The 22,429-nt window shown below is 35.8% G+C and overlaps 1 protein-coding gene across 1 annotated transcript in view; it reads right to left on the bottom strand.

Annotated features, from left to right (window-relative positions):
- Positions 1–8,458: 8,458 nt before the first annotated feature.
- The window catches only part of ADGRL4 (adhesion G protein-coupled receptor L4), a 141,047-nt gene continuing 127,076 nt past the window's right edge, over positions 8,459–22,429 (bottom strand). The window contains exons 14-16 of the mRNA XM_036757737.1: positions 12,634–12,725; positions 10,215–10,383; positions 8,459–9,893 (exon numbers count right to left, since the gene is read on the bottom strand). Coding sequence (XP_036613632.1) covers positions 9,831–9,893; positions 10,215–10,383; positions 12,634–12,725 — 324 coding nt within the window. The 3' untranslated portion in view covers positions 8,459–9,830. The remainder of the gene's footprint in view (positions 9,894–10,214; positions 10,384–12,633; positions 12,726–22,429) is intronic.

Genomic DNA, 22,429 nt, shown 5'->3' with positions numbered 1-22,429 from the left:
TATGAAAGCATTCATGTACACTGTCTTTTTTTTGTAGGGCAAACTTGCCTAGTTCCTTTACCTGATCCTTGTGGGATTATCATCTGGATGTCTTTCAGTTCTTCAATGGCCTCCTTTGGCTAGTGCGCCCAGATAAGGATATAATATTCAGTGTTTACTCTTAGACTTTAAAAAAATTTTATTTATTTTTTTGTTCCATTTTAAGTTCCAAACTGTCTCCCTCCCTCCCTTTCTACCTTGTCCTAGAGAAGGCAACCAATTGATACACACATATATAATATACATATTACATTAATGTAAAACCATACTATGCATACTTTTCTTTATCAGTTCTTTCTCTGGATGTGGATAACATCTTACTTCATAGCTTCTTTGCAGTTGATTTAATTTTTTATAATACTCAGAATAACTCAGTTATCCATGGTTGTTCTTGGAGTAGTATTGGTGTTACTATATACAACATTTTCTTGGTTTGGCTCATTTCACTCTTTGTTATTTCATGCAAGTCTTTCCATGTTTTTCTAAAATCAACCAGCTCCTCATTTCTTCCAGCTCAGCAGCATCCCATCATTTACTTTGACTTTGGCAGAGTTCAGACACAAGAGGCATCCTGTCACAGTGATTAGAGAGTTGGCCTTGAAATCAGTAAGATTTGGGTTCAAGATCTATTTCTGACACATACTGTGACAAGTCACTTCACTCGGTGCTATACGCAGCTCTCAAATACTATAAGTTGGACAATGGTATAAGATCTCCCTTGGGAGAGGAAACTACTAAGCTCACCCATAAAATTGTAGGTTTATTTTTTAATGTCTAAAATAGAAAGAATACTTTCTTTTATTCTGAACACTCAACTTCTACTATTGCAACCTAAGTCAAATGATCTTTTTTTTTTGCTGCCATGTTCTTGTGAAGTTGAATTCTTTCTTGAACATTTGTGTGGAACTTTCTATTTGTTTCTATTATATTTCAACATATTCAGGCTATTGTTTCAGTCTGTCAAGATCACTTTAGATCCTGATTCTATACCTCCCATATGCATATCACCCCAAATTTAATGAAATTTTAAATGTGATGAAATTTGATGAATGAGGTCTTCATTGACCTAGGTTTTCATTGAAGTAATTAATAAAAAATTTGAAAAAGAAAGTTAGAGCACTCCCCTGGAGACCTCCTTCCAGGAATCATCATTTATTCATTTGCTAATCAACCACCACTCTTGAGGTAAGGTTATGGTTCATGCAGTTAACACATCCAATGAATTGTATTATCATTTAGACCAGTGGCGTCAAACTCAAATAGAAATGGGGGTCACTCAACTATTCCCTGCATTGCACATTGACTTAGAAAACCTAACTATCTATTTTCTGGTGTAGTTTTACTTATTTTGCTAAATATTTCCCAATTACATTTTAACCTGGTTCAGCAGTACTCAGGCATGTTGCAAGCATTGTTACCAGTGGGCCCTGTGTTTGACACCTCTGATTTAGGACATGTTTGTCTGCCTTGTCTATGTTAAATACCTTCTTGCAAAGAAATCTTAGATTGCACGTATTTCAGATCATCTTGATAGATTGAAAGCTCCATAAGGGTAAGCGCTATCCTTTGTTTGAAGTTTGCATCTTCCCCAGGGTGTGGACTTAGTGAGTACTTCATAAATATTTGTTGAATTTAATCTTTGAATGATTGAAATCCAGAAATAGTGTATACACAGTTTCTCTGAGCTAATTAGAAAGGTTAATAGTTTAATCTGGCATGACTTGTTCTTAGTGAACTCATGCTGATTCCTAGTAATTTCCATTTCTCTTCCTAAATCCTTTTAGAAAACCTGAAAAAATCAACATTAATGCCATTCATCTGTACTTTACAAAGTCCCTTGGAACACTGGGCCATTTCTACATTTATAGTTTTCTGCTGCCTTATCTTTTCAAACTTTCTATGGACAGGATTTCAGAAATTCTGTCTCCTGAGGACTGCTTTAGCAGCATCCCGGATACTTTGGTATTTTGTCATCATGGGGATTTTATTTCACATATCTATTAATTGTTTCTATGATTTGTTCTTTGACCTACTTGGTATTTAGGATTTCATTAGTAAGTCTCCTTTTCAGTCTGCATCTTTTGTTTTTACTCCTTGAACTGATTACTATCTTCATTGTGCTATAGTGTATAAAGGATGCATTTACTATTTCTGCCTTTTTATATTTGTTTGCGATATCTTTGCACCCTAATGATCAATTTTTGTAAAATTCCATGTGCAGCCAAGACTATTCCTCCAATCCCTTTTCCCTATTTGTTACCCTTTCCTAATTTTGGAGTATTTACTTTCTTCCTTTTACCTAGTTATTTAACTCTTCTCCTCTTCCTTGTCTCTGCTTCAACTTGTTTGTTAGTTTTAAATTTCATCTTCTGTGCTTTTTACTAAAAAAATTCAGCTCTCATTCTCTTAACTATTTACCTTCACTTTCTCTTCTAGAGTTTTTTCTTTGATTGGTGGCCCTCATACTTATTTATTCCTTCTTCAGTCTCTGTATTCTTCATGGAAATTCCATAATTTTCTATCTGTTTAGTGTGATTTTTATCATCTCATAATGTGATAAATTATTTCTTGATAGTTTTTTTCAATCTTTGTAAAGTAGAAAACACTTCATATTCTCTTAGAATGAGTAAGCTTCTTGCAGGTAGAGTATTTTTTGTCTTTGTAGCGCTTGAGCTTAACATAGCGCCATGAACATAGTAGGCGTTTTGTTGAAGTGAATTGAATTGAATTAAATTCCAGAATTTCAAAGTTGGAAAGTACCTGAAAGGTCATCCAGGATATTTGTACCTGATATTTATGGTATACCCAACAAGTGACCATCCATCACAGACTTAAGACTTCTAAAGACGTGGAACTATCTACCTCCCAAAAGAAGACATTCTACTTTGGGGCATCTCTAATTGTTAGGAAATTATTCCTTATATAGAGTAGAAAGCTATGTCTACATGACTTCTACTGATTGATTCAGATTCTGACATCTAAAGTGGGGCAAAACACATACAATCCTTAGTCCATAGGACCACCCTTCAAACACTTAAAGATGGCTATCAGCTCCTTCCCTCCAGCCTCCACTGCCCAAATCTCTTTTCCAGGCTAAACTTGTCAAATTACTTTAATAGTAAGGGAGCATAGTAGAGAGGGCATTGGACTTGGAGTCATGAAAATCTGAAGGCAAATCCTACTTCAGGCATATACTATTTGTGTGATTCTGAGCAGGTCACTTAACCTATCTGACCCTTAGTTTCTTCATCTGTAATATGGAGATAATATTAGTTCCTACCTCACAGAGTTGTGAGAATAAAATGAGATTACACATATACATACATACAGATGTACACATATGTATGTTTATATTTATAAAGCACTTCCAAACCTATAAATGCCAGCTATTATTGTTATTCAACTCATCTTTATATAATATTAGTTCTTTTCAGTACAAAAAGACAAGACCATCTTCAACAAAACAATAGTAAAATGTAAAATTTTTTTTTTGATCAAAGACTCTATGTTTGGTCAATATGATAGAAAATGACTGCTAATATTTGAAACCAAATTTATTAACATGTAGATCATGTATATAATACATTAAAATTACAAATCATCTCACAAAATGGCACCTATAAGTAGGAAGGTAAACTGAGTCTTAAAGAGAGCAGAAATGCGGTATGCATAAGCTAAAGAAGAAAATCCACATTGTCTTTAAATATTGTTTAAAGATTACTTCCACAATTCTTATAGCATTTGTTATTAAAATTCCCAAGTTAAAAATTCACAAGTTGCATAAGGAATTTGCAAAGCCTGGGTAATTAAGTATTAAATTCTTTCGTATTGAGTGAGCTTGGCATTTGGGAGAAGGGTGAGATCAGAGGATGCAGTTGTCAAGAGGGGTCTCACAGCAGAGTGAACCCAGGTCTCTAGACTCCACATCCAATCCTATTTCAATGACATAATGCTGCTTGACTCATTTTCCTCTGATCCTTACTTGATTACTTCTCACTTGACAGAATTTGGGATATACATCATCGTTCCTTAAAAGACAAGCAGCTGCTTCCTCCTCAGAGTGTCCAGCCTGGAAGGCATTTCAGGCAGGGGGGACAGCAAGAATAGAGGTTCGCAGATGGGAATTAGTGTGAGACTTGCTTGAAAAATATTTAACAAACATTTATTAATCACTAAAATGTGGAAGTCACTTTACTGAGTGACAGGGACATATTTCTTTTAAAAGAAAAGAAAAGGGAAAAAAGACAATCTCAGACTTCAAGGAAGATGCAACATGCATACAGATATAGATGATACCAGATCAAGTAAGTTTGAGGTCCTGGTGGGATAGTTCTAGAAGTTCTGAAAGCAACTGGCTAAGAAGGATGAGAGCTCATGGAAGACATGAGGGATGGATACTTAAATTTGGGAGTCATCTGTGTAGAGGTGATAATTGGACCTATGATATTTTGAAAAGATCATTAAAAGAAAAACAAAACATAGAGAAAGTAGAGACCTAGAAGAGAACCTTATGGGACACTCACTTGAGGGATAGGAGTAAGGCAAAGAATGAGCAGTGGAGTCTGATAAGTTTTCCTATAGGAAGAAGAATGAGGCTAAAGTAGTTTATAGAGACCCAGAGTGGAGAGAGTATCCTTGAAGAGTGCAACAAGGATACTTTTGGCTCTATATTCCCAATGCTTAGAACAGTACCTGGAACATAGTAAGTGTTTAATAAATTCATGTTGATGCACTGGCTGTATATGGGACAGGATGGATCCTAGCCTGATTCAGTCAGAAGATGTGTATAGATAGGTAGTGAGAAGTAACTGAACACAGAGTGTGGCACAGGAGATGTATGTTGTGGCTGCCAGGCAAAGAATTTAAACTTGCTGCAAATAGAAAGGGGGAGCCACTAAAAATTGCTGAATGTAGTATATATCATGAAAGTAGTATATAACAGTCTGTCATCTTTGCTTAAATAATTATAAACTATTTTATCTTCTCCATTTTTTATCCATAAATCTCTTTTCTTCCTGCTAAACTGTAAGAATCGATTGTAAATTAATTCAATTCAATTCATAAAGACCTGGTAAGTACCTGCTTTGTGCCAGGCACGAGACCCTGGTGCTACAAGGACAAAATTAAGTCCTGACCTCATGGAGCTTTCATTTTATTGAATGTATTTAGCTCTACCTTGTAAGTTTTTGTAAAAGCTGTCTTTGTGTCTCCTACTTTTACTTTTATTTTTTCCATTTAAAAAAGTTTAGCTCATAAAATCAGTTCATGCACCCCTTTATTGCCTACCAAAATAATACATGTGAAATCGCTGCTCGTTTCATGAATGATTCCTATGCACCCTTAAGATTTTACCTATCCATCTCAGAGGGGGAGAGGAGAATTGGATCCAGGAAAATGCATTTACTATTAATAACATTATTAGTATAATAATGAAAAATTTCCCAGGCCAGTTACATTTTTGGCCTATCTATGCAAATGTGGATTATGGATTTCCAAATAGTTTTGTAATGAAAGTTAAGGGGTAATGACTTAAGGTCTCAGCACCCCAGGAGACTGACTACCTTATAGCCTGGCTGCTGATTGGCAGAAGGAGCCTTCACCTTTTGTCTGGACTATTACAATACACTCCTAAAAGATCTCCATTCTTCTAGTCTCTCCCAACTCTGTACGATCCTCCCCACAGGTGCCAAACTGATATTCCTAAATGAGGGGTCTGCCCTTGCTCAAGAAACTTCAAGTGATTCCTCTAGTGTCCTCCAAAGCTCCTCTCTCTGGCCTTCACAATCTGAATCAAATCTATCCTTCCAGGCTAAGTACACTTTACACATCCTCTATGCTGCAGCCAGTCTGGTCTGCTTGGAGATTCCCATACATAACAATCCATCTTCTGTCTACATGTCTTTGCACATACTTACTCCAAACACTGAAACTCTCTGCCTCCTTATTTCTGCTTCTTGGAATACAGAGTTATTCTTCAAGGCTTATTTTAACCGCTACGTTCTTCAAGGAGTCTTCCCTGATTCTTCAGGTGGTAGTTCCCTCCTTCCTCCCTTCAATTGTGTATTTGTTGTTGCTGTGTTTGTGTGAGTGTGTACACATATGTATGTGTATATGTGTATATGTACACATACACATAAATATACATATACATACACACAAATATAGGCACCTGGGTAGTGCAGTAGAGTGCTGGGCCTGGAGTTAAGAAGACTCATCTTTCTGCATTCAAATCCGGTCTCAGACATGTACTAGCTGTGTGACTTTAAGCAAGTCACTTAACTATATTTATCTCAGTTTCCTCATTGGTAAAATAAGCTGGAAAAGGAAGTGGTAAACCACTCCAACGTCTTTCCCAAGAAAACTCCCAAAGGTATTACAGAGTTGAACACAACTGAAACATAACTAAACAACAGCAAACATATATCTATATATAGACACAAAAACAACAACAAATATTTTATATATGTATATATATGGACACATACACACTGAGTTTATACATTTGTGAACACAATAGAATGTAAACTTCTTAAGGGTATGGACTGTTTTTAGTATTTATGTCCCCAGTGCCTAGAACATTAAAGGCGCTTGATAAATACTCAACTGATTTATTGAGTTTCCATAGAGCTCACTGTACTCATCAGATTATAAGTCCAACCCCCCTGACCAATATGAAAAGTAAATAGAGACACATTGAATATCGAGTAGGTCTCCAGCCGGGAAGTCTTGTATTCAAGACTTGTCTCTAACATATCCTGGCTGTCTGACCCTGGATGAGACTTTAACCTCCGTTCCAGGACACTCCAAGACTGTAAGTTACCTGCATTGCTAGAAGGGGTTCCTTATACCAGTGAGATCACAGATCTAGTCCTTATCCCTAACCTGGTATGTTGCTGATTAACATATCTCTGTGTCCTTCTTGTTTCAAACATGAAAATATGGCACTTTGGCTTTCTCTTCCAAGGATACCTCCTTTTTGCTCTGTATCTTGTATGAACTATTTATTTCCGGGTTGCTTTCCTCATTAGAAAGTGAGCTCCTTGAAAGCAGGCACTGTCTGTCTTTTTTGTAGCACTATCACTTAGCACAGAGGCTGGCGTGTTAATAAATGGTTGTTGATTGATCAATAACTCCCTTGCATATGGGTGTAGCTAGAATGTTTCCTGCCTAAAGGAAAAACACTTATTTTCTTGTCTTGGTACTGCCATTAACCTTGGAAGAGGACATTTAAATAGCATGGCTTCACTTTCCCTATCCACAAAATTGACTCAGCGATAATCAAAACTTACATTTTTACAGCCAAGTTTTACAAAACGCAGACCTTACAAGCACTCGGTGAGGTAGATAGCACACATGTTATTTATTCTTGTGTTACAGAGGGAGAAACTGAGGTTTTGATGAGACTCAGGGAGGTTGATCAGTGCTAAGATATAAATCCACTTCTCCAGAGTGAAGTGACCTAGGTCAAGTCAGCTACCATCTTTGGGGCTTCGTATGAAGACAACTGATCAATTTCTAAGGGCCCTTCCAATTCTAAAGGCATGCTCCAAGCACACTTGGCCTGACTCTGCTCGAGGTCCCTTCTGGTTCATTATTCTGTATCCCAAATAACCCCTATCTTAGACAATGACTCCTGAAGATTGACTAGCAGAATGCCAGTCCATAATGCCACAGCATATGGTTTTAAAGTGAGGAACATGGAAGGGGGATTACCTAGTTAGCAAGGCAAAAACAATTAGTGATAGTGCATTAATGTTTAACTTTGATCCTGTTTGAGTCAGGAGCATTTCCAGTATAGCACAGAAAATATGATGGCAGTTTCCAGACATATGATTTGCAGTCCCTCTTTTTAAACAAGCAAACAAACCATTTTTCTTAGGGAATTTCATTTCTCCCATATGAAACCTGGTAAGAGAAATACTGGGCTTTCTCTATCTGGCATCAGGGACCCTTCCCTGCTTCTCCCTCCCCCATTGTCTTCTTAGAAGCCAGGTTTCCCACTGACATCAATGGTAGAATTGATGAATATACAGTATCCTGGGTTTTAGGTTTGCCATATGGATCTGTGACTGGGATCTTGCTCCTAGAGATGTCATTACATAAACATCACCATCACTTCTTATCCTTTGTGCTCTCAGACAAATTACTTTGCTCAGTATCACCCAGGCTACTGCAGTCATTACACAGTAAGAAGGAGTGTTTCCTGGGCCAGCCAGGCTGATGGTAACTCACACATGGCCGTGCACGTGTGGTCACTTAATAAATACCCAGTCAGGATGATATTTCTGACAGGCCACAGACTGTCCATGCAATAGACAAGGAGCTGAAAGTGACCAGCCAGGACACTCATCAAATATATAAGGCTTACGAATTTCCATTTCATTTTTGGTGAAAACTAAGAAAAGCTGATGCAAGAAAATTTCTTTCAGGCATTAGTTTATTTGGTAGGGGAGCATTTGTAGGGCTTGGCTTAAATATGAAGGAAATAGTTTTTAAATTAAAAGTGAAATATTCCATATATTGATCTAATTCACATGGCAGCAATTATTACATTTAATTCTGCAATTATTTCTTTGAGGGAAAAATGGTAATTTTTTTTCCATTAGGGCAATAGACAGTACATTTTCCCACACATGTTCTAACAAAACATCTATAGAAAAGTTTTCAGGGAAGACATGACAGCAATTCTTAGTGATTTCTTTGTTATAAATAACATTTTTTTAAAAAAATGTACTTTTTAAAACAGAAAAGTTAAGTTATGCGCAGTTTCATATTTACAAAGCCCTTTGATAAATGAGAATCATGTGGGGAATTTGGTAATGGGCTCTATAGGACTTCAGACAATAAAAGACAAAATATATAAAAAGAGCAGCCCCACCCCCCACCAAAGATAACATTCACTTTAGGAAATCCAAGTTCAATAGAAATATGTGCTCTATGTACAATGTTTTTACATTTAATGGCATGTATAGTAATGGGCCTTTGATACATGCAGGCAGTAGCTTGACCATTACATCAGGTTATACATTTCTCCAACATTGATTTTTTTTACTTAATTAAACACATAAAGGCATAGAAGTGAAGAATCAGCAGAGAACAATTGCCTGTTGACAATTAACTTAAGAAGTGACTGAGTTTCTCCCAGAGTATTATTCACAGAAGGAAATTGATTTCTGTATAAGTTGTTGTCATAGAAATGTAACTTGAGAGTATTTCCTTAAGTTTCTGAAAGGGATTTATTCCTTCTATTTTGTCCTCACCATTTCTTAGCTACCTTACATGGACAAGTTTACCAGAAGGACAACTAAATGTTCTGAGTAGCCATTTTTCTTTTAATGTTTTGTTCTTCTCTCCCTTTATTCCTATTCTAATGGCCCACTTTAGATAAAGAAGATCATTACTAAAGGAGGGAGGGAGATATGTTTTAAAGGCAGAATTCAAGAAAAAGGTGGTTTTTTCATGTTATTGGATCATTCCTTAGGTAAGAAATAAGTTTTTTGATAGATGTGGCTCTTTCTCTAATAAGAATTCAATCTCTTCCCACTTATCTGGTGTATTTTTGACACCAATTTACAATGACTTGTAGAAATGTATAGGGTATCTGCAAAGGGTAGAATATATTGACTTGCATATTTTATGACCGTCTCTATCTTGTAGATGGCATGACTGAATTGCAGTCTGACTGTCCAGTATGTCACTTGGTGTTTTTACAATACTGTGTTTCATGAATTAATAACATTTTAGTCTGGTTTCTCTCTTTATGCCTGTATTGAGTTGGAATGTCTTTTTATTTACCGTAAGCAGCCAGAACAACAAGGAACATTTTTGAATAACCTATAGTATTCTTCCTGAATCTGGAAAAAATGAAAACAAACAGAAGACATAATACATTACTTTTACAGAATTCCATGAATTCACTCATAGTAAATTTCCGAAGTCTCTTATACTGATTTCCAAATCAAGGACAACACAAGACTATCATGCTGAGATGCTTAAATATCCATGAGTGAAACTTTCTTTCCAGAAACAATTAGTAATAATAGTGATGAGATTCACTGTCTTTAGGAATTGAAGGTCAAAGGAATAAATTCTCTTCCAATAGTGATTTTTACTCATTGGGGTAACAGTCTTACAAATAACAAGCATGAGATACTAAATGAAGGTGAAATACTTACTTTTCTAGATAAAACACAAAGAAATATGAAGATGAACATCCCCTGGAAAGCATTGCTGATTGTGAAAAGGTATGCCGTCACCACTGATGCATGCACAACATGGAGAACCCCAAAGATCCAGGTGGTTCCAAGAAGGAAGAGCAGGGCCAGGGCTCCCCGTGCACATGACCTAAATCATATTTATAACATTACAAAGGAGGCTTCAGCACATTGTTTGACACCCTGAAGCTTCCCATGATTACACTGTGGAAAATCCACAAGCCTGAGAATCTTGCTCTTAAACAAAGACTGAAAATAATTTTGAATTATGAAAAAAGAAATCTTACCGTAGTTACATGGGGTGGTCTTTAGGGTGTGCTGCTGTACTGTTGCAGGAACTTATAGCTAAAAACAGGCTATGTACAGCATTAAAAAAGTGGATAATTTTTTTTTAAAAGAGACTTTCTTAATCTGAAAATGTTTTTCCCCCTCCTCCCTTCTGGTATACTGCAGACCAATATGATTTGATTTTAAATCTACTGTTCATATAATTCCCAAAGGTAAAACATATATCTGTTATGAAGTATTTCCCCCAAGAAACCTTGAAAAATGTGCTGTGTGCTCATAGGTCAGCCCATGTGCACAACATCAAAAGAATTTTCTGGCTTCCTTTCAGATGCGATACAGAAGAAGGTGCAGGATATAAAACTAGATTTTCTTCTTTTTGATCTTACAACACAAATGCCTCTCAATTCTTCCAGGGTCAGAGTACTGATGTCTCTATGTTAGAGGCACATAGTATGTTTGTGTATGTATATCACAAGCATATAATATGTGTGAATGTGTGTATAATACATATGGGCATGTGTGTGTATGTACACATATTTTGACAAAAAAAAGAACTGCCTATGACTTTTAGTGAAATATTATACAGCCTTATTCACTGACTATACTGATGACTTTCATTGCCTTGAAAATGAAGTAACTAATGATTGCTTTCTCATTCATTCTTAGTCCAATCACTCCTTAGTATGGAAGATCTTTTAGCCCTGTTCCTTAGAAAATGAATCATTTTCAACTTCATTAAAACCAGCTCCCTCCATGAGACTGTGGAGGGGAAGGAGCAACAGAAAGTCATCAATCACACAATAGCTAAATCCTAACTATAAATCTGGTGCAACACATGGAAACTGCAGGAGTGTTTCTAAGCAACACAAACAGTACGTTGTTTTCAATGTTCCCTATTGTACACTTCAGCTTTCCCAGCGCAAACGGTTTTCAAGGTCTCAATAAATCAGTTTTAAGGAGAGAGCTGATGGAGAAAATCATGGCAACATGCAAACTAGGACCAATTCTCCACCCCCTCAAAAATGTCTTTAAATGGTTTTGTCTTTCTTCGAAGGCAAATTACTAAGAAAGGACCTTTGCTTTTCTGAGCGCAAACCCTATCACTTTTTACATAATAATAACTGACATTTATATAGTATAAGTTGTCATCTTGATGTTCAAAGGAATCAAGAAAGGCCCTTAGCATGTTGGGAAGGCCCCCTGTGGCCAACTTGTTGGAGGATATGGAGAATAAAACAGAAATGGGATGCTTGGATGGGTTTGAGATCTGCATGTTCAGTGAGGACACACATCAATGAAATTATTGGTTCATTGGAATATTTGAGTATATAGCACTTTAAGGTTGGCTAAGCACCGTCTAGTATAATAATAATAATGATAATAAAAGTTAGCATTTTATGTAGGCCCTACTATTAGCCAGGCACTGTCCTAAGAGCTTTACAAGTATCATTAACTCATAGGTCCTCTCAACAGCTCTGGGAGGTGGGTGCTATTATAATGATCCCCATTTTACCACTGAGGAAACTGAGGCAAACAGAGTTTAGGTGACTTGCTCAGGGTCGCTATAGCTAGTTAGTGTCTAAGGCCGCATTTGAACTCAGATCTTCCTGACTTCAGGCCCAGCACTCTCTACTCTGCCACTTAGCTGATAGTAAGTAGAATGTAAGTTCCTTGAGGTCATTGACTGTTTTCTTGTTGTCTTTGTACTCCTAGTGTCTTATATATAGTAAGCATTGATAAATAATTAATTAATTGAATTATGATCTCATTTGAACCTTACAACAACCCTGTGACTTTACAAATAAGGAAAATGGCTTTGACAGATTAAGTGTCTCATCCAGGGTCATGCAGCTAATATGTGAGGCAGAATTTGAACTCAGATCTTCCTGACTCCAAGTCCCACACTCTATGTATTATATCAAGATGGCTTATCTATGGTGATTATAATCTTAAAAATATATTAAATGGTATTGCAAAATAATGAGGGTGAAATTTGTATTTTCTGAGTACTGTAGCCACAGATTGTTTGTAGTATAGATTAATGAAGGGTCTACCTTGCCAAAGAAAGGAGCCTTAACAGAAAAAAACTTACCTTATATTTTCATAACAACTAACTTCCGGTTTTAGCATTGCAGTGTGTCGAAAAACTTTGTAGATGATCACCCCAAAAGCCAGCAGATTAACCTGGGGGAAACATATTAATTTCAATTGACAATGAAACAATTTTGAATGTTATGATTAGAGGCGTATTGAGGAAGATTAGAAGAGGTAAAGATTTCACATTGTAAGGAACCTAGAAAAATCATAGCAGTTTTAAATCTTAGAAAAGCAAAATCCTTTAATAGACATGAGTCAAGCAAATCTGTAACTCAACCTAATCTTAACATTATCACCAGAAATGTTTATTGATTTCTTTTTTTGGTAAATCTCTCCTATTCCCAGTGTAGATTATTTTAAGCAGATGCCAAAAAGGCTCTTCAGATTTCCCACTATCATACATATTGATCAGGGCATATCATCTGTTGCCAGTAACATCAAAAGCTCACTGTGCATGGAGGTCATTTTGGGCTTGGAAAGCATTGGGAATAATTTAGAAAACAATTTTGATAGATCCTTTACTGAATAACATGGGTTATATTTTTACAAGGGTTTCCATGAAGAATGCTATTAGTGACTTTTCTGAGAAAAATAGTTATTTTCCATTGAAATGCACAAGGGGGATCTAAAACAAAACTGGAACCTTTAGTAAATAACAATTGATTGTCCCACACATAGTCAAACACCAAATAAATGTCTGTTTAATTGAATTAAAAACCATTGCTGTGTTTTGTCAGATTTCATGAAATGTCCTACCCCTCATCCTATTCTAGATTAATCTCCTGGTACTGATGATTGGGGTTTATTTTCTTTCTTACATTTTATGTCAAAATCTCTTCAAATATTTATAAGGTATTTTTTCTGTAAGGCATTCAGATTCTATTAACATATGCCTACTTGTAATTTAAGTCTTTGCATTTGGTACCATTAACCATATGTGAATTTTTCCTATCATTTTTTATCATCAAATTTTTTTTAAAAATGATAGCTATTATTATTTATCTGTTTGGAGGTTAAATGTCCCTGTCATTATTTGTCTTTGTAAATTTTTAGAAATTAATTCAGTTTATATTGGAGGGGGTGGATGTCTGACAAAAAGCAAACCTTACTTTAATTATATACTTATCCCTATAAGAAATACTCAAATCCAAATGAACATAGTGAACTCAATGTGTAGAGGCAAGAGTATTAGATGGGAGTTAACAAGATATTTGGGTTCTTATCCTAGAGCTTTCACTTATTCACTTTGAGAGACCTTGGACAAAGTACCAAATTTCTCTAGTCTTCAATTTCCTCAATTTTGAAATGAGGGCATTGCACTGGAAGGCTTCTATGGTTCCTTCCAACTCTGGATAAAAAGATTGAGATAATTTATATTTAGATCAATATTCTTTTGCTAATATTTTATATCTGTTTAGCATTTCCCAGGTTTTAATTCACATTGATTTAAATTCCCCAGTGTGAGTCTCGTAACATCCTATGAAACATACATACTTCAAAGGTAAAAAAAAAACTGGCACCCATTTTACAGATGTCCTAATTGACAGTAATTAACATAATGCAACTTGCCCCAGGATCCCATTGAAAAGCCAAGGTACCGTGACTCCTAATCTAGGGCTTTTTCTAACTACTACTCTTTCTTTGAATATCTTTTCCAATGGTTTTTAATTTTTGAAACTGTGATAGACAAAATGATCATGATCAGCTAACTTTTAAACAAATCATAATAGGGAATTTGTTAAGCTTCTGTTGTCTTTGTGTCTGAGATGAACTCTAATTGGAAGCCTCTTTTTTATGATCTATTTTATGGGTTGTTGGAAATGTTATAAATTGCTATGCATGCTACAACTTCAACCAAAGGGCAGGTCCAGTATTTGCTAAAATAAAGCAGTAAAAGAATAAATAAAAGGAGCTAAAGAATTTTTGTGCTGTCACTTCTCTATGGGGTTGATCTTTGGAAGCAAAATCTTATGGGTATAATATAAGATGAGGTTTAGGCTCTTCTATACTGGAAAATGTCCATTAATTCTAATTACTTCATTAATTAATTCTAATGGGAATAATGCTTCTCTATCAAGAGGAGAGAAGACCTTTCATCATTGCAGAGGGGAGATAAAATAGATTTAAATAAATTTAGGTGACAGAATATTTGAGTAGTCATCATTCAGGTAACTATTATGACAAGTAATATTTTTATGTAATAATTTCTAAAGTCATAAAAACCTGACTGTCTCAGGGACTCAATCTTTCTCATGGTATGGACCCCTTATCAGAAAAATGTTTGTTGCCTGTACTCATAATTGAAGGAAAGGTGAAATTTCATTTAGAAGTTAGTGAAATTGAAGATGTAATTTTTTTTACCAAGCTCATAGTTCCCCTGAAATGTAAGAACCCCTGGAGTACATACTGAGTCTAAGTTTTCACAATTCTAAAAGACTATAACTTCTTTCTAGCATCACCAATTAAGACAGCATAGATATTGTATAAGGCAAAATGCTAAAAAAAACCCCACATGAAATATGCTAGAAGTTACTTTTTATGTCTTGAAAATATTTGTGAGACATTCTAAGCTACATTGGTTATCTTGGTAAAAACAGGAGTTAGAAAATATGAAAATGTTCAAAACAGTTCCAAAGACCCACACATTTTGTAATTTGCAGTATGTTCTAGCAACACTTCTCAAGTTTTGCTTCCAATATAGCTAGCTATAGGTTGGGGTGGGGAGAGAAAACTGTTGCTCACAGCACTATGGGTTCTGTGGAGTGTTCACTTGTTTGGGCTTTGCAGTCCTGTGCCATATGCTGAAATCAGGGAACAGGGAAATGCACTGCTCCCAAGGGACAACTCAGGCCTGGAAACTACATTTTCCAATACAGAATGGAAAATTGTTCTTGTGCTCATAAAAACCAGGTGCTGCTGGGCAGTGGCAAGCTAGTTCTCATTTCACAAAGGACACCCTTGGATGTTTTTCTAAATCTGAATATGTGCCCATGTTGAAAGCTTTACTATATTGATGGTTTTATTTATGATTTGGCCTAATCCGAAATTTACATTCATTTGCTTCTTGGATTCTTGATGATGGGAGTCGTAAGCATATGGAACTTGTTAGCTGGAGATATCATTATATACCTCTTAAGTCTATAAATAGATTCAAGAAGGGTTTTGATAAATCCAGGGATAAGAAATCCACAATGACATATTAAGGGTATGTTAAGGATATTTAGGGCATTTCTCTAACTTCCAGAGATCACAATAGGAAGTTCACATACTCTCAGCCTAAAACCCCTTGGGGCCATTTTCAGAGTGAACAGTAAGCTATCCCTTGGGATCTCGTCATGAGACCACACTGCTTGACATATTTATCAATGACTTGGTGAAGAGCACAGATGGGATTTTTACTGATGATTTGGTTAAAGGCATAGATGACATCCTTATCAAAGTTGAGGATGACACAAAGCTAAAACAGGTAGGAACTAAAAGGTTCTTAAAAGGCTAGAACACTGGGTTTAAAACAAATGATATAATTTAATATGAATAAATTTAAAGTTTTGAACTTGGGTATAAGAAATTGAATTCATGAGTACAAAACTGGGGAGGTCTATTTAGAGGGAAATTTGTCTGAAAAAACATCTGGGGGTGTTAGTGGTTTGCAAACTCAATAATTTAAATGTGAAATGACAATGAAAGAAAATCAATGTGGCCTTGGAATGCATTGAGTGATACATAGCTACCAGGAATAAGGAAATAATAGTCTTTCTGTACTCTGTCCTGGTCAGACTACATCCAGAGCAGGAGGCCTGATCTTTATTTTATGTCATGGATCCTTTTGGCAATCTGGAGAAGCCTATGGACCCCTTTTCAGCACAATTTAAAAAAAATTAAATAAAATACACAGGATTATAAAGTAAAACAGTTACCAAAATATTTTTTAAAAATCATGGACCCTAGGCTCTAAATCACTATTGATTAGAGAAATAAAAATTAAAGCAACTCTAAGGTACCACCTCACACCTGTCAGATTGGTTAATATGACAGAAAAGGAAAATGATAAATGTTGGAGAAAATGTGGGAAAATTGGAACGCTGACGAATTGTTAGTGGAGTTGTGAACTGATCCAACCATCCTGGAGAGCAGTTTGGAACTATGCCCAAAGGGCAATAAAACTGTGTAAACTCTTCAATCCAGCACTACCACTACTAGATCTGTATCCTGAAGAGACTGTAAAAAGGGAAAAGGACCCAAATGTACAAAACAGCTTTTTTTGTGGTGGCAAAGAATTGGAAATTGAAAAGATGTCCATCAATTGGGAAATGGCTGAACAAATTGTGTCATATGAATATAATGGAATGCTATTGTGCTATAAGAAATGATGAGCAGATGGAGTTCAGAAAATCCGGGAAAAACTTAGATGAAATGATGCTGAGTGAAGTGAGCAGAACCAGGAGAACATTTTACACAGTAACAGAAACATTGTGATACGATCAACTATGATAGACTTAGCTCTTTTCAGCAATACAATGATCCAAGACAATTCCAAAAGACTCATGATAGAAAATGCTATCCATATCCAGAGAAAGAATTATTGTGTCTGAATACAGATTGAAGCATACTATTTTCACTTTTTTGTGTTTTTTGTTTTTTCTTTCTCATGGTTTTCTCCTTTTTGTTCTGATTCTCTTCTTACAACATGACTAATGTGGAAATATATTTAACATGATTATACATGTATGATCTTGCTTTCTGTCTTGGGGTGGGAGGTGAGGTGGGAGAAAGAGAGGGAGAAAAATTTAGCATTCAGAATCTTATAAAAATGAATGTTGAAAACTATCTTTCTATGTAATTGGAAAAATAGAATACTATTAAGTGGAAAAATGGTAATAAAAATTCATGGACCCTAGGTTAAAATCCCCTGACCTAGAGTATTATTTTCAGTTTAGGGCCCTACATTTTAGAGGGACTGATAAATTGAAGAATTTCTAGATGAAGTCAAACAGAAGTGGCTTGTATCCATATCCTACAAAAAATGGTTGGTTGATGTTTAGCCAGAAGAACTTAAGGGAAACCTGGTAAAAGTCTTCAAGTACTTGAAAATCTGTTGCGTGAAAGAGGGATTAGATTTGTAATTGCTTGGCCCTAAAGGTCATAAATAGGTATAATGGCTGTAAAGAGACAGATTTAGGCTTGGCTTCAGGGAAAACAAATCCTAACAACCAACGCTATCCAAAAATGCATTAGGTCATCTCAAGAAGTGGTGGATTTCCCCTTACTGGAGATATTCAGGTGAAGATTGGAAGATCACTTGTGCATTCTATCAGGGACTCTTTTTCAGGCACAGGTTAGACTAGTATGCTGCAAAACTTCCAGCCAACTCAGAAATTCTGTGATTTGTTTGATTCTATAATGTGACTTTTTTATGCTCTTATGGTCATTTAGTGACTCCTGGAATGAAAGGAATAAAAACCTCCTCTGTGTGTGCTGCCTAATTCTAGATCTATGATGCTAGGATTCTATATAAATATTTTTATCCTAACCATGTTGAATAGGGTGTAAGTTACATACAGTTACTAGTGCTTAATTTGAGTCAGTAAAATTTTTCATAGAATATCAAAACTATAGATAATCTGAAAGCCATTGTGGGTGAAGATGATGAAGAGATTTGAAGAAGATGCAAATACAGGGGAGAGAGGAAAACAAGGAGAAGTAGACAAGAAGAATAAGAATCTACCCACAGGTAGAAGGAGGGACAGTTACATAAGTGACTTAGAATGAATGACTGTGGCAAGGGGGGAAAACAACAGGTAAAATCAGATTGAGGACATCCGGAGAAAGGTAAGCTAGGTTATGGAATTTTTGCTATCCGAGCTTTAGCATTAATTTTTGGCATGCAGAGAAAATCCCAAAGGGAGGAAACACCTGAGACAATTCTTCATCACAGTTTTCTTCCAATGAAACAAAACAACAATAAAAAGAAGTGAAAACTAATTACTAGCATTTTAACACGTATGTAATGAGTATAGTTTTAAATTATAAATTTATAAATTATATAAACCTCCCATTTGTGATTTCACATATTTTCCCCCAATGGTTTCTCTTCTCAGTGACCTGGAATTCTTCAGTGACTTGAGCAGATTAAGTGACTAATTTTCCTAGTCATTCACTCATTCTGTAATTCAGTATTTACAGGGTGTCCCCAAAGTCTGGACATGTAGGCAAAAATGCATATTTTGAAATACTTAGAATATTAACAAACCTTAGCCCACTTGGCTTCTTTTTCTGGGGTATGCTAAAGGAGAAGGTGTACTCAATGAAAATCACAGATGCAACACACTTGATTGAATGCATAAAGAGTGAATGTGCTAAAATTGACAGCAGTATGGATTTATTGCATCGAGTTCACATGAATCTTGCAAAGCGCATCAATCTTTGCATCACAAATGATGGAAATCATATTGAAGATGTTATTTGTTAATATTCCAATTAAATAAAATGTTGTTGAAAATTTAATTCATTTCATTTCTTGAAAATGTGCATTTTTGCCTATGTGTCCAGACTTTAGGAACACCCTGTATATCTCTAACTAGACCTGTATTCAGGAAGGGTCTATCTGTAGACCACCTGCTATGTACAAAAGGGATACAAAAAAGTATAAGATATACCCCTGCCTTTAAGAAGCAGAATTTGTTGGGGAGACAGACCAGGACATATGAAAAAATATGTATGAAGAAGAGCTCATTGGTAACATACGTTCATGAAGACTGCTTGTAGTACTTAAAAGGGTTGAGTATGTCTAACGGTTTCCACTATGAGTAGCATGTAAGTTTCTTGAAGAGAAGGCTATCACTGCATTGTTGTCCTTAGTCCTTGGGTGGTGCCACAGATATAAAGTAAAAATGGCTCAGTCCCTGCCCTCAAGAAGCTTACTTTTTATTTACAGAGAAAAGCATTAGTGACATTGATCATGCAATGTATATGTGCTCCTTTGGTATCTTAGAAATAATAGCTAAAAGCAAGGGAAGGTCCCCACACATGGGGTGTATCTTCTGTGGTGGTCATAAGAGAGGACAGAGATAAGACCTACCCAGGATGAGCAGGTACGGATGAGTTGCAATCTGCAATCTTGGAGAGATTACTAACATTGATAAAATCATAGATCCATTTGAGATATGGAGTATTTGAGAATTATCTCCAGAATCTAGTATAGTTCCTTGTACAAAGTGGGCACTTTAGTATAGTCTTCACATTGATTATTATATAATATTATATAATACGTATACTACATATATACACACATACTACCTATGCTATAATATCTTACCTATTACAATAGGGAGTATTTATTTAAGGCTTTATAGTTTGCAAAGTTCTTTAAAAATATCTTCTCATTTGATCCTCCCCACAACCCTGGGAGGGAAATGCTATTATTATTATTAATTATTATTATTATCATAATTATCATTACTATTGTTGTTATTTATGTTTTATTAATGGAGAGCCTGAAGCAAACAGAAAGCAAGTGACTTGACCAAGGTTACACAGCTACTAAGTGTCTGACACTGAATTTAAACTCAGGTCTTCCTGACTACATGCAGAAAACCACCTAGCTGCCTCTAGAATTATTACTCTAGCCCCATTATTTTTATCCTGAATGTTGGAGGCTTTAAAATACACAAGACTTAGAAATGAACAGTGATTCACAATCAGTTTGTTTTACAGTTCTTGGACCATCAACTACTAAAGCCCATAAAGCTTTCTCAGGTCTGTGTGTGGAGAATATGCACATCAGGGTATGAAAAAGGAGAAAGAAACCCTTTGGTATCCTCCACCATGCCTTGCATTACAGGAAAGACTGGAAATGGACACAGGGGTGACATTTACCTAGACCAAATGAACAGACCACTTCTAAAAAGAGAAAGTAAGTCATCATTCAATTTAGAAGTCTGTTGGTTTTTTTTATTCTAACTTCAGAGATATTTATTTATGGACTGGAATCTGTGCTCTCCGTCATGATACATATTCCTTGCAGAAGATCAGTGGGCGCCCTATGTTGCTAGTCTCAGTGTATTAGAGCTCGTTCAGTGCCTGTCTTTCTAGAACTGGAAAATTTAGCAAGAGGAGCTAGTGAAAAAGCAGGAGATAATTCTGAAAGATTTAGATATACAAGTCCTGATTCAGTCTGAGTGCTTCAAATTCAGACTTCAAAATGAATCCCCCCAAATCAGTCATTTTTCTTTTCTTAGTCTCATTCTCAATAATTGATGAAGCCATCTATATGCTGATGTCAGATCTCACCAAAAAGAATGAGAAAATTTCTCCTGCTGCTCCTTTAGATGCAAGCTTGAATTTTTTACATACATCAGATGGAATCTGGCTCCTTTGGAAATGTGTGATATTCAGAGCTGCTATATTTTCTCAACTGCTCGTATTATCTTGAAATTAACCAGTTTACAATGGCCCCGATTTTGTCAAGGGCAAAAGGCACAGGTCACTGTGTCTGCCTGGCCAAAGTCACCCAGGAATTAGTGGTCTTTTCTCAACCAATGTGCTATTTTAGTTAGGGTACCATAGTGTTAAACAGTTAACAAGGCAACAGTTTAAACTTCAATTTTTTAAAAAAGTATGCCATATTAATTGCATAGAATTGCTCACAAGCTGGCAATCAAGCCGTCTCGGTTTTGTCTCCTGTATGATTTTTCTTATTATTTCCTCCCAATTGGCAGTGCTTCTGTAAATGCTTCAGCTACAGCACTAGTCATGTAGAGCATTGGAAAGCTGGAGGTGGGGGGGAGAGCAGCAAGAGACGCTAAAAATTAAATTAGAATAAAGAAACGCTCAGCAGTTGTACATGCGAGATTTTGCAATTATAATTGCTTTGAAAAATCTCAATTATTTAAAATAGGAATACTTGATAGCTAAATATATTTAAGACCTTGTCTAAATAAGTATTAATTTTGTCATAAAATTATGCATTGCTATGAAAATTTAATAGAAAGTTTATAATTTATGCTCTAGATATAGCATATTTGGCAAGTATGTCAACGTCAACATTTCTGAACATATTCTCAAGAAGGCCTTTATTTATTTATTCATTTATTTTTTAGGTTATGCTTATATTTTACCTTAAAACAAAAAAAAACCCAAAATGCTGGCATAAATCATAACCAACAAATGCTGTCCTAAAGGAAAATTAAAATCACTACCATAAGAAACTCAAACACTTAAAATCTTTATCCATATGGAAAACTTTCATTCATGAAGACATTCATTCATTCGACAAGCATTTATTAGTGACCTATTGTGTGGAAAGCAGTGTACTAATATCTGAAGGTCATACAAAGTTTGATGAAGAGACATTCCTCCTCCTCACAAATATAGCTCAGGTACCACTCGTACATCACTCTTTCCCTGATCCTTCCTGTTAAAGGGGCTCTTTCCTTCCCTTTGAAATTCTTTGTATAACTTTACATATACTTTCTGCTTATTTGTGTGTGTATGTATATATGTATATGTATATACATACAAATATATTATATATTTATATATACATGTTTATAGAATCTTCCCTTCCTCTAGTACAATATAAGTTATCTGCCCTGTATCTTTGTCTCCCCTGTTTAGCCTAGAGTGCATTGCACATTGTGGGGGAGGGTTAGAGGGAGGAGGGATTTCACTGATGTAAGGTAGAACACTACTGGTGAGCCAACTCCCTCTATGAAGATTAGCTGCAGTCCTCTAGGAGGACTTCACTGACTTGCAAAAGGTCCCATGGCCAGTAGTACTTTAACCTGGGTAAT

This window comes from Trichosurus vulpecula, chromosome 4 (assembly GCF_011100635.1).
Source record: "Trichosurus vulpecula isolate mTriVul1 chromosome 4, mTriVul1.pri, whole genome shotgun sequence".
Classification (NCBI taxonomy): Eukaryota; Metazoa; Chordata; class Mammalia; order Diprotodontia; family Phalangeridae; genus Trichosurus; species Trichosurus vulpecula.
The sequence above is the reverse complement of the archived record's forward strand: the minus strand, read 5'-3'. Positions and strand labels throughout refer to the sequence as shown.